The sequence below is a fragment of the Ruditapes philippinarum genome, unplaced genomic scaffold, assembly GCF_026571515.1.
Source record: "Ruditapes philippinarum isolate M1 unplaced genomic scaffold, ASM2657151v2 ctg705_1_1_1_1, whole genome shotgun sequence".
Classification (NCBI taxonomy): domain Eukaryota; kingdom Metazoa; phylum Mollusca; class Bivalvia; order Venerida; family Veneridae; genus Ruditapes; species Ruditapes philippinarum.
In genome coordinates, this window is record NW_026864294.1 from 337,317 (window position 1) to 350,582 (window position 13,266).

Sequence of the window (13,266 nt, forward strand, 5' to 3'; positions counted from 1 at the left end):
TGATTGGTTCACTGATAAACGTAGGTGTAAGTTGAATAATATGTAGAAAATACCGCTATCAGTACCAAACTACGCAAGGTGTTGTAATTTCAAGAAATACTTTTGATTGATTTGCATTAAGTATTTTATCAAACGGTAACCAAAATTTCTGTTTACTTTTTTACGATATCATAACAGTAATTGTTAATGTGTTTCCTGTAATGTTTGTTCAGATAATTAAACTTCGCTTTTTAGAAGAACTGTTAGACTATTTGTCAATAATGAAATAGTTGTACATTTTTGAACATAGATATTATCATGCACATCATCGTTTTAATTTCAGTTAGTATTATCTTTAAAACTTATGGTTGTAGATATTGTCAAAGGGTGTTATAATTGACAGTTCTGATGTAATTGTTGGTGTAAACCCGAATAAAGCAACGGTTCAGTTCAAACTAACACGGGATATGACTCCTTCAGCGCGTTTTATTGCCTACTATGTAAAACCTGATGGTGAAATTGTAGCTGACGGTCTAAATGTTTTCATCGAGAATATATTCGAAAATAAGGTATATTTCTAATTGTTTACAGAAAAGAAACAATAGGCGTAAGTACAAACAATAGTCAGATCTCATAAACAACAAAACTATATGCAACTATAATATCATAGCTTTATTTCTTAATAGTCAAATGCTTGTACTCATGGTCCGTAAGTCAAATCATTTGTTAATTTTGTCTTTATATGTCGTATAATTATCAAACGTAATATAAATAACTCGTGACTATTGTGTTCAATCATTTGTTAACTGTGTCTTAGTACCGCCTCCGTGATCGATGGGTTAGAGTCGATGACTTCTAATCCAGTTACCTCTCCGGAGTGGGTTCGATCCCCGGGAGAAGCTTTGGTAGTTTAGCGCGGAGGAAGGTAGTCTAGTACTGGTGTAACTCTCCAGGAACGATGGTTAGGAAACTACCCGCCAATATTACTGAAATACGTTTGGGAAAGGGCGGAAAAAATGAAACAAACAAACAAAACTATGTCTTAAATGTATTTATCAAACGTTATATTAGTATCACGTAGCGACTTGTGCTTTCTTTTAATTGTTTTCCATTTAATCAATTAGAATACTATATGCATTATTATCAGACTCTAAAATTCTACAGTTTATTGTACTGTTTGTTTTGCTCTTTGTTGTTATCTTTTTTTGTCATTTAATTCATTCATATGTGTTGGTATGTAAAACTTTATTACGCAACTATCGTTTTTAAACTTCAGAGCAATAAAAACTATTCTTCAATGTTGTTTGTTATAACGTTATTTCGTTTCTGCAGGTAACTATTCAATTCGCTCAGCCGTCTCCACAAAAACCAAAAGCCTTATTAGACCTGGTTGTTAAAGCTGACCCTGATTCGATGGTTAAAGTTCTTGCTGTAGATAAAAGTGTTAAGCTACTTAAGGAAGGCAATGACATTACACCAAATAGGGTAAATTTGTTTCACAAATATTGTTTTTTATATATAGTTGACTTCTGTTCTGTGTGGCAGCTGTAAAAAGTTGCCCCGAACTTCACTTCAGTGTTGTTATATTCTTCTGGTCCTTCGGGATCATTGATGCCAGCACTATTAAGTTTTGAAAATTGAGTACCGCTCAAGCCGGTACAAGGGGCGTGAGGGATGTTGCACGTATTCATTATCCCTCATGTACAGACTCAATCAAACCGAGTCTGCAATTCTCTTGTAATTTTGTTGTGATTAATGCTTCCGAGGGATCACTTTGTTTCCAGATTTTTGTACTTCACAACAGCAGGTTTCAAGTGCTGTGTGACAGCTGTAAAAAGTTACCCCGTACTTCACTTCAGTGTTGTTATATTTTTCTGGTCCTTCGGGATCATTGATGCCAGCACTATTAAGTGTTGAGAATTGAGTACCGCTCAAGCCGGTGCTAGGGGGCGTGAGGGATGTTGCACGTATTCATTATCCCTCATGTACAGACTCAATCAAACCGAGTCTGCAATTCTCTTGTAATTTTGTTGTGATTAATGCTTCCGAGGGATCACTTTGTTTCCAGATTTTTATACTTCACAACAGCAGGTTTCAAGTGCTGTGTGGCAGCTGTAAAAAATTGCCCCGTACTTCACTTCAGTGTTGTTATATTTTTCTGGTCCTTCGGGATCATTGATGCCAGCACTATTAAGTGTTGAGAATTGAGTACCGCTCAAGCCGGTGTTAGGGGGCGTGAGGGATGTTGCACGTATTCATTATTCCTCATGTACAGACTCAATCAAACCGAGTCTGCAATTCTCGTGTAATTTTGTTGTGATTAATGCTTTCGAGGGGTCACTTTGTTTCCAGATTTTTAGTTTCTTACCATATTTTATGCAAATGTCGCGCATATTCTCGTATAATGATAATCATTTTATTTGTTAATATGCTTTCGGCGCATTTTGTTTTTTAATGTATAGCAAATATCAAAACCGGCATACATTTACTTCCATAAGTATCGGGATCACTTTTCCAATGGGGATCTTGAAGTAGTGTGTAAATGGTCGAGCTATTTCCATTATGACTTAAATTCTTGGTATTTTTGTTGATAAGAGTATCTATCAAGCTTTAATACGCTTTTTACATCAAGCAACTTGACATCGAGCAAAATAAAATTTAACTCGTCTTTTCTCTGACTTCAGGTGGTTGATGAAATGTACCAGTTTGGTTATCTTGTTAGAACATGGAGAGATTGGGGACCTATCCTACCATGGTCATTTACTGCTGATGATGCTTCAGATATTTTTAACGTAAGTTATAAAGGACCATACTTATCTAATTGTAAAACAAAGACGTTGTATATTAATATATTAGTATTTCTATTTACCATACGTAAGACTGTGAGGATTGATAGAAAGTGAACCTGACTAGATAGTTGATTCATTACCTGCTTCCTGCATTTTTTCCCATAATATTTAACTGTAAAGTAAGAAAAATTTGAAATTACAGAAAACATTTTAAATGTCAATAACATTTACTTAAGGTATTTTATTATCAAATTATTTTTTATAGACATTGATGAAATATTTAATATTTGCAAATTTTATTTCATTTTACCTGACAAATAACGTTTATAAAGAGTAATCGTTACAATTAAGGTAATAACTATACAACAGCATATTTAGATAACTGATAAAATGATTTTGGCAAACTGTCTTTCATTGTCTTCCAGAATGCCCAGATCAGAGTTCTCACAGATGCTTATTTATACAGCTTTAACATTTGGTCACGTATGTAATTATTTAATACATAGTTATCTATTGTAAAAAAAAATCCTCATATTTGATATTTGAGTATATGTATATATAAATTACATAGGAAGTAAACTATAAATTATGTCTAGCTTGTATACAAATAAAATTGTAACTAACTGGTTTTATTAACGGCGTCAAGCACTTTCAAGAATGAATGTCGCTTTGTCGGATGTAGCGGATTGCATCACATTTAAATCGTTTAGACAAAAAGCGAAGACCACTTATTGTGTTATAAAGTTCTGAAAGGAGACACAATCTAGTCATATGTTTTCTCTTAAAAAACTAAAATCATGTATTGTCTAAACACTAAAATGATAAATGTTGGCATGCATGAGAAACATATTTAACCGTATGACAGAAGGCATACAATTATTTAAAAAAAAAATATTGAATAATAAGTGAGTCTTATAAGATTTTGATTTTCTAAATCTTCATCAGAGTAAAACTTTGTGTTTAAGCTTGATCGAAGAGAAGTCTAATAGCTTATGTCCCAATTAAACAGTACTTGTGATATTTGTTTAAACCCCAGGAGGGCATAAAATCCAGGCGTTTTGAGGCTTACACATAAGTTCTTAGTCATGCTTTTTTGTGTCGCCTTCAAAAGGTGACATATAGGGGTTACTTTTGTCGGCGGCGTCGGCGGCGTCTGTGTCGGCGGCGTCGTTGTCGGCGTCCCCTTGTCCGGAGCATAACTCAGTCACTATAAGTCTAATTGACTTCAAACTTGGTATGCATGCTTCTTTCAATAACCCGAAGTGCAGTGCACAAGGACCGGTACTCTGCAGTTCTTATTTTTTGAGTTATTGCCCTTTGTTAATTTTCATACTTTAATTTTGTCCGGGCCATTTCTCTTCAACTAAAAAAGCTATGGACTTGAAACTTCATAGGATGATAGATCTCATAAAGAAGAAGTGCAGTGCACAGGAACCGGTACTCTGCACTTCCTAATTTTTGAGTTATTGCCCTTTGTTAATTTTCATACTTTTTTTGTCCGGGCCATTTCTCTTAATGTATAAAAGCCATTGACTTGAAACTTTAAAGGATGATAGGGATCATTAAGAAGAAGTGCAGTGCACAAGAACAGGTACTCTGCATTTCTTATTTTTGAGTTTTTGCCCTTTGTTTATTTTCATACTTTAATTTTGTTCGGGCCATTTCTCCTTAAGTATAAAAGCTATGGACTTGAAACTTCATAGGATGATAGATCTCATTTAGAAGAAGTGCAGTGCACAAGAATCGGTACTCTGCATTTCTTAATTTTTTAGTTATGGCCCTTTGTTAATTTTCATACTTAATTTTTGTCCAGGCCATTTCTCCGAAAGTATAAAAGTTATGGACTTGAAACTTCATAGGATGATAGATCTCATTAAGAAAAAGTGCAGTGCATAAGAACTGATACTCTGCATTTCTTATTTTTTGAGTTATTGCCCTTTGTTGATTTTCTTAGTACTTTATTTTTGTCCTGGTCATTTCTCCTCAAGTATGAAAGCTATGGACTTGAAACATCATAGAATGATATATCTTATTGATAAGAAGTGCAGTGTACAGAAACTGCTGCTCTGCACTTATTATTTTTTTAGTTATTGCCCTTTGTTATTTTTCCTATTTCATTTTTGTCCTGGCCATTTCTCCTAAACTACATTGTTCACAAGGCGACACATCCGACTCGCGGAGTTCTAGTCTTAACCTTTATATGTCTTCAGAGAGGTACGATTTAGGAGAGTCGAGTGGTTATTCTGATAGATACAATTTGGCGTTCTCGAGTAGTAATGCAGATGTGGGTTTGTCAGCAGCACCACCAGCTGCTGCACAAGGACAAGTAAGACAATACTTTCCTGAAACATGGATGTGGGACTCGAAAATAGCTGTGTAAGATTTTCATTTTAAAATATCTCATTTAGTTATTTAAAGCTAACAAACAACAATACATTATTATGGTGCAGTAAATTGTTCGTGGTTTTATTTATTTATTATTTTTACCTTTCTTTTATTCTGTTCGTGGTTTTATTTATTTATTATTTTTACCTTTTTTATTGTGATATTCTTATCACATCGTCTATTTAAATGTGAACGACAAAATGTTAAAATTTATACAGTAAATAACTGCATACCTTTTATTTTGAAAAATATTTTCATGAATAATTTTTTTTTTAGGACATTTTCAATAGATATTTTTATTTTTACAATAAGTTTTTTCTCCCGTTTAAGAGGGGGGGGAACGGGGGGACTTTCTCAAAACGTCAAAAAATAAACCCGGTACTATAAATGAAAAATGTTTTTCCAACCCCCTTTTTGGGTCTTTTAAAGAGAAAAACTGGTCTTGGAAATTTTTCACCTTTTTTCCCCGGGGCCAAATTTTAAAGGAAAAATGTTTTTGAATAAAAATTTTTTCACCTTTTTGAAATGAAAAACCCAGAATCTTAAATTTAAATTTTAGGGTTTTTTTTAATTTTACAAATTTGGGGAATTTTTGTTTTTTTTGCTATTGGGAATTTATATTTTTTTTTAAAATTTAATTAGGGGGAAAAAAAAATTTTAAAAAAAAGGGGGGGCCCCCTTTAAAAAAAAGGGGGGGGAAAAAAACCGAAATTTTCCCGATAAAAAATTAAAAAATTGGGGAAAAAAAAACTGAAAACCTTTTTTAAAAAAGCTTGGTTTTAAAAAAACCATTTTTTTTACTTAAAAAATTAAATAACCCAAAATTTTTTTAAGGCCCTAATTTTTTAAAAAACCCCTTTTTTTTGGGGGGAAAAATTTTTAAAAAATTTTTTTTATGGGGAATTTTTTGGGGCCGGGGCCTTTTGGGCCTTTCTTGGCAATTTTTTTTTTCCCTTTTTTTAATTTGGGGGGAGTGAATGAGGGGAACCCTGAAAAGGAAAAAAGTAAAAACCCAAAAAATTTTTTTTAGTGGGCGTTTCCCAAAATGGGGTTTCTGAACTGATTGAAGTGAAACTGTTGTTCCCCCACTTGCATTTTTAACCAAAAATATTTAATAAAAAAATTTTTAAAAAATGGAAAAACATTTCTAAATTTTAAATTCGCGAAATCAAAGCAAAAAGGCTATAAAAAATTTAAAGATTTTAAACTTTTTTTTCACAAAGACCAATAAATTTGTTTACCCTCGGGGGAAACATTTCCCAAAAAATGAAATTCAAGGAATTTGGGACAGTTAAAAAGAAAAAAAAAAGATCGGGATCAACAGTGGCATTTAAACCTAAACATCAGTCTTAAAAGCACAAAAGTTCATAAAAAACTGGCACTACATCAAAATGTAGTTCTCACAAAAAATGTAAAGAGTGCTGTATTTATCGATAAAAAAAACAACCATAAAACAAAATTTTCTCATATTTATTTTGTGTTAGATCTATCATGTTTCTAAGTTAATCCGAGTGTTAAACTGTACACTATGAAAAATATTTGTTTACATTGACAACTGTCCGTTTCTTAGAAAGGGCGACAGCCAAGATTAGCGGAGATGTCTAAACGCCGTATTTCGGACATATAAAGACGTTAATACTTGGTTGCTGCTCGCCATGATTCCTTCTCACTTCCCCTCGGAGCGTGCACGTCGCTGAGAAGGCACAGGGCATCGGCAGAAGATTTACAACTTGGCTGGTAGACAACTTAAATTTTGCCTTCAACCGTGGGCGGTAACTACGGAACTCCTACTTCGTCACTTCTGCGGACCAGCTGCCGATGTCCTGACTAAAGCCGAGGGGAGTGGCCACCAAGTAGGGACGATAATGAAAATGTGCTAGGGTGCGTGAGCCCCTAGCACAGAGAGTGTCGGCTTGGAAGGCAGGCCTATAGCTGGCACCAACAGCCCTTTTCAGGGCTAAACACCTTTCCTATTGTCACTGGTTACTGTACATTTAGGTTCTCATTGACCGCCGTACAGTGACCTACTTTTCGGCTCAAAATTCATATCTTTGGCTAATACTCCGTGGAAATTGCATGGAGGTAAATTATCACCATTTTGTGCTTCAAAATTAACTCTTTAAGGACATGACTGGTGACATGTCCGGGGTCCGTACTCGACAGCGCAAGCTGCATTTTGTGCCCGAAAGGGCGGATGGACCCTCATTAAGCTTTAACTACATACATACATGCTGCTCGCCATTATACGACAACGACTCTCGAGTTCATAATGTCCTCAGGCCATTATGCACATCTTCGCGCAATTATCGCATAATGGTGAGCAGCAACCAAGTATTAACCTCTAATTGAAGCATGCTACTTCTTCAGCATTTGACTAATTATTCCCTTGCCCTCTGTTCATTTGCATACGCATGTTTTATCCACATAGCTGCAGCGTTTAAAATAATCAATATGTGAAGTTTACCGCTATTTCATAAAGTTAGTTAATGGGATATATAGAGAATTTTATTTCAATCTTTCTGAATCAACAAAAATGATGAAGGGTGAAGCAAAGCAATTGACTTCAGCTGTTTATTTAAAACGTTTTTCTTTTCTTTATCTTTCTTTACAGCGTTCAACTAATCTAGACGTTGCCATACATTTCATAAGTGCACATGGGTCCACGTTAAATAAATAAATTGTTTATGAAAACTGTATAAAAGTAAAACATAAATTAACAAAAACTACCTGAATCAAAACTATTAAAAAGTTTACTTTTGGACATGTTGTCAAAAGTCACGTGCGTTTGCCACTCTGTTCTATGGTAAGCATGGTTCAACACAAAATGGAAGTCTCCTGAATCTACTACTGCCTTCTTTATGCAAGGAATTCGTGACAATTTCCTCCTCTTCCGAGGTTAACATGGTGCACTGTATAAACTATACAAACCAATACATTCCCTTATAACTACTTACAATTTTCGATTTCACAGATGACGGCGCTATTGCCATTTTTCATAAAAGCTCAATTGCCATATTCCATCGTCAGAAATGAGATTGCAGTCGTCCAGGCAAATATTTTCAACAAACTTGATAAAGACTATAATGTAGGTTTGAGTTTTTCTAACATTTTCGTACACTATCTAAAAATTTCCAAAATTTTATTTGCAACTGATGCAACTTTTTCTTGAAAGAAAAAAAAACAAATATAATCGATATTAAATTTTATACCTTGCTGTAAGAAAAGAAATGTATATAAATTTACGTTCCATTCAAAATACGGACCATCGTTATTGTATATGATGTTACAATACTTTTTTGTGTAAATTATAAATGTATGGTCAATTCCTATTGCCAATATATTTTGAAATATTTATTATCTTTTAAGTTTAAATTTTTTTTAAGTTTAGTAAGTTTCAATTATGTTTTATGCAACAAATAATTATAGCATAGTTTAAGCAAATGATCCACTCAACGGTTTACAATTTCCCTCGATACCTGTTATAAAATCTTTACCACAAATAAATCTTTGGTATGCATTTTTAAAGTCTATTTCATGTGAGATCAATTTGATTCACAGGTCATAGTTACGTTACTAAGTTCCGATGATTTTGTCGGAATAACAGATGGTTCGGAGAATAAAATGAGGCGGATCACAGGGAATCAAACTAAGTGTGTTTTGGTAAGCTACAATGGGTGACGATTTGTTTTTACCTCTAGATTATGAATTCATACACCACATTTTATGTTTAAAATAATAAGTTGCATCAAAATAATATATAATATTATGTAAAGCGTGGCTTATTTTAATTGACATATAGAGGATATTTGTTTCTTTGAAATATATTTCACTGAGTGAACACCAGATGTAATATTTTCACGAGTGGCGTAGCTGGTGTTCGCGAATGAAATATATTTCAATCTTATATGTAAAACAAATAAATTTTCTTTTTATTTCATGCTTTTAAAGTGATTTCAAATATTTTTTACTGATTTTGCCGCGTAACATCGTGCATCCTTCTTTATAGGACTACATTCTACGAAATCCTGATAAATGGACTAACGTAGACACACAAATACACAATATTCTATCGAAATCAATACATATTACTAACAACCAGAATCTCTCACACATAGTCTTAACAATCCACCATTCATTCTTTCTTAAGAAGTTAAATTTTTAAATACGATATCTATAGACACTTACGAGTCTAATTTATTGCCAATGTTATATCCCAATTATGAGCTAAATCTAATAATACATTTGTATATTCCCGCCAGTTCAGAATACTCTAGTGCCCCATGAACTAGTTATAAATATAATCCATAATTATCTAAGACAACTGTTGCCAACTTATGTTCTACTGAAATATTGTAGTATATACATTGTAACACTAATGAATCATCGGGATTACAGTATCTTATTCCATTGTATAAAAACCCAACTCTAGACATTAGCAATATGATAGAAATAACAAATCAAAAGATTAAAGTGGGATATTATTTCGTAATGTCTAAGTAAACCTAAAATTTGTGACTCTAGGACAACATTATAATATGGAATATTTATCTATACTAACTAAATTAAATTCAATCGGTAATACACTTCATTAGAACTCTTCCCTATGTCCACACGAATCTATGATCATTTACAATCATATTTACTATAAAAAAAAAATATAAATTATAACCTATATAGCAAGCAACATACATGATATTAAGAGTTGAAAGAAGCATTTTAATCAGTTTCAAAAAAAATGGAACAAGTAAGCAGTGCGTAACTTCCGTATTGTTATCTATTTTTAACATTAAACAGAACTCTTAATTTGCAGATTATATTCAAATAATCAAACATATGCAAGGTAAATTCTATATATCACCTGGATCATAGAACATATTGCCTCTAGATAGTCTCAATAGCTCTCAACTCAATAAAGAGAATAAAAGCTTAATATTAACATGATGAGTAACTATCTAAGCGTGGTGCAGAGTTATGGGTACTCTAATAATGAACTAAGAGAATCCAAGATGTGTAATACCTATGCTCTGTACTGTTATTATACATATACAGAATCTATAATTGCTCCAGTAGAGTACACAAACGTGCCAATATTTTCTATAATCACGATGAGAGTCGCATGAAGTACATCATAAAAGATCATTGTCTCACTAGAGTAATCGGATAGCTACTTGTGCGAGAGATGCCACTATATGATAAGCTGCAGACGAAAATGCACAAATATGCCACAGGGCAAGCGAGTAAAATAACGAGTATCTCAGCACAACAAAGACCACGAATCTGATATAACATATTTCAGATAATAGCAAACAGCCAGACAGCAAAGGAGATAAGACTACAATAATAACTCATGAGCTGCAGAGTAAAACATGAGTGCACCACACAAAAATATGAGATACGGCGACTCAACAGCGCGAGGAAGATATTTGAGTGTGATGTGTAAATAGACACCAACGATGCTGCCACTCTGAAAAAGATATAAATACAATAACATTATGCGATTACTCCAACTAGACATGGATTCTCATAACATAAAATTATAGAATTTGAACTCTCCACACATAACTCAATCATATCCCAATCCACCCACAAGACACTCACACGACCATCATCACAAAAACAATTAAATAAAGATTAACATTCATTAGTCTTGCGACCATAGTTCATAATAATATTACATCAACACAAGACTATGAATTCGTTTTTATCTAATGGAATTGTCAGAGGAGGAAGCTAGCAGAACTCAATCAAAACCCGCCGTGCCCTTGAAACTTTCAATTTTGCAGTTTGGCTATTTTCTGGACTCAGGCTATTTAATCCAATAGTTTAGACGTCGTCTTTGCTGCCGTGTGAAGAACAGTAAAACGTTTCTTCAGTCAGAGATATTATGTTCCCGATCCTTAAAGATCGTTTCTTATTTTTCATATTGGATGGTTCCATTATTACTAAGTGTTTATTTAATCTGCATGAGCCGTTGATAGTTGACATAGACATTAGCATTAACCACCACTGTCGTTCATGAATACCAGCAGTCAAAATGAACTGTTCAAATATGACAGACGAATATGTATATACCTAGTGTTTCCTCATTTGAAAATTATTCCTTAGAACATGTGAAATGGTATGCAAACATGCGCGGATCCAAATGGAAGAAAGACCTCATAATGACCCTTTTCCCCTCCCTGATGTTTTGTCTTGTAAGTGGAACGCTGCGGCAATTGAGATATAAACGTACTTTTTAAAGCAAAACACACGCAGAAAGAAATGTAAATGGGCGAAATCTTCTCTCGGGACCTCTTTTATAACAACTGGTTAAATGTCACCCCCACCCCCACCCCCCCCCCATTCTGAATGTGCATTATGCCTTGTCGACATATTGCGATCCGCACTGGTAAATGATCCAGGTCCGGCAAATATTCCTCATCTGTTTAAAATTGTGTTTTATATTACAAGTTCGGGGTTATTGACAACATCTCTAGTTTGTTTTAAGAGTTATTGAAATGCCAAAATTTTAATTGTATCTGTATTTCAGGCGGAGGGCATCGAGAAGTCAAAGAACACTCCAGCGTTTGTTTCCTTCCAAAGTAACAATGCAACAAGTGTAACAAAGGAGCTGGTGTATCCACAAGAACTTGTTCCAGATTCAGAATACACACGAGTAACTGTGTTTGGTATGTTGGACTTTGATGCACGAAATAAAATAATATTTAGGCTTATTTAATGAGCAAATATAAAATGTATAAAATTTGCATTTTACTGCTCTAAGGCGTTTAATTCCTAAAATTGTGTATTAAGTAATACACTTGATCTACTAATATGTCCTATTGTATCAAAATAAACTATATGAATTACTTTCACATCATGATGCTTTTCATTTTGTGTACTACATTAATGACCCACCACACAAAGTGCTTGAAGAAGTATAAATAGGAATCAATTTATCCTGTCTCTAATGTTCTGTGTATAACAGTGAATAAAGGATAAATATATGATAGTTGATGTCATTGCCATTACGCCACAATATAGAAAAAATGGATTCCTGAAAGGTACATTTCATGACTGATATACTCTTTACGACATTTTGAAAGAGTTATGCCCCTGTTTACAGAAAGAAAGCCATGCATTTTTAATTTATTTAAATATCTCTGACATCAAATCAGATATTGTTATGAAACTTCGTATGCGCACAGATGGATCCAAATATAATCGGCAGGTCAAGTTTAATAATGCATTTTGACAAAGAAATACTCTTTAATTACTTGAAAAAAGTTCTTACATGATATTTCTGAAACCAAAACATGCTTTGTTTGAATGTATTTGAAAGAATGCAAACAAAAACATCAGGCCGCAAGGGTATCAGTTTTAATTTCCTTTAAACGGGCAAATTAGTTTAAATAATCATGTATTTTAATATTTCTGACACCATATTGAATATTTACTCGATCCTTGATATGTAGAATGAAAAGTATCTCAAGTTTCATAAATCTGTTGTGCATATTAACAAAGTTATATCCCGTTTTACTCTTTTTTTTTAAAAAAAAAAGTCTTAAAATTTACATTTACAAAAATATCTCGTGACCTGTACGTTTACTTTAAATTTTAAATTTACATGAAGGATCGTTTGTAAGCTATGAGGGCTAAGTCCTACACTTTTGTTTTTTTTTACAAAATTTAACAAAGTAAGACTAGACTTACAACCTTTTGAATATCAAGTATTCGCTTTTTTACAGGTGACATTTTTGGCGCATCTTTTGAGAATCTTGATAAGTTGTTAAGAATGCCATATGGATGCGGAGAACAAAACATGCTCTACTTTGCGCCAAGTATTCAAGCCGCGTTATATATGAGCGTAACCAACCGCATTGATGATGCCAAACGTACAAAGATTAGGAATATACTTAAGACTGGTAAATGATAATGTGTCTTAATAGATCTGTAGTTTCTCATGATATTTAATTGATATCAGTATTAAGAAGGAAATCATCAAATCAACAATTAAAGTTTGATACAACATGCACATTCAAAATGTTATCTTCTTAATAATTAAGATAATTGTTCTTTGTTACACTCACATCATGTATGACAATGTTCATAAGTCTAGCATATTTATTTCAAG

General features: G+C 33.4%; 2 protein-coding genes across 2 annotated transcripts in view; both read left to right on the top strand.

Moving 5' to 3' along the window:
- LOC132725101 (CD109 antigen-like) overlaps positions 1 to 13,266 on the top strand; it is a 201,826-nt gene that overhangs the window by 181,353 nt on the left and 7,207 nt on the right. The window lies entirely within an intron of this gene.
- On the top strand, positions 359 to 5,171 carry LOC132725096 (CD109 antigen-like). The gene is made up of 5 exons (XM_060710105.1): positions 359 to 548; positions 1,312 to 1,464; positions 2,664 to 2,771; positions 3,194 to 3,251; positions 4,979 to 5,171. Exons 1-5 carry the CDS (start codon positions 447 to 449, stop codon positions 5,146 to 5,148), a joined length of 591 nt encoding a protein of 196 aa, XP_060566088.1. The 5' UTR covers positions 359 to 446; the 3' UTR covers positions 5,149 to 5,171.

Coding starts and splice junctions, on each gene's coding strand:
- LOC132725096 (XM_060710105.1), top strand. CDS start 447: ATGACTCCTTCAGCGCGTTTTATTGCCTACTATGTAAAACCTGATGGT. Junction 549..1,311: donor AGAATATATTCGAAAATAAG/GTATATTTCTAA, acceptor TCGTTTCTGCAG/GTAACTATTCAATTCGCTCA. Junction 1,465..2,663: donor ATGACATTACACCAAATAGG/GTAAATTTGTTT, acceptor CTCTGACTTCAG/GTGGTTGATGAAATGTACCA.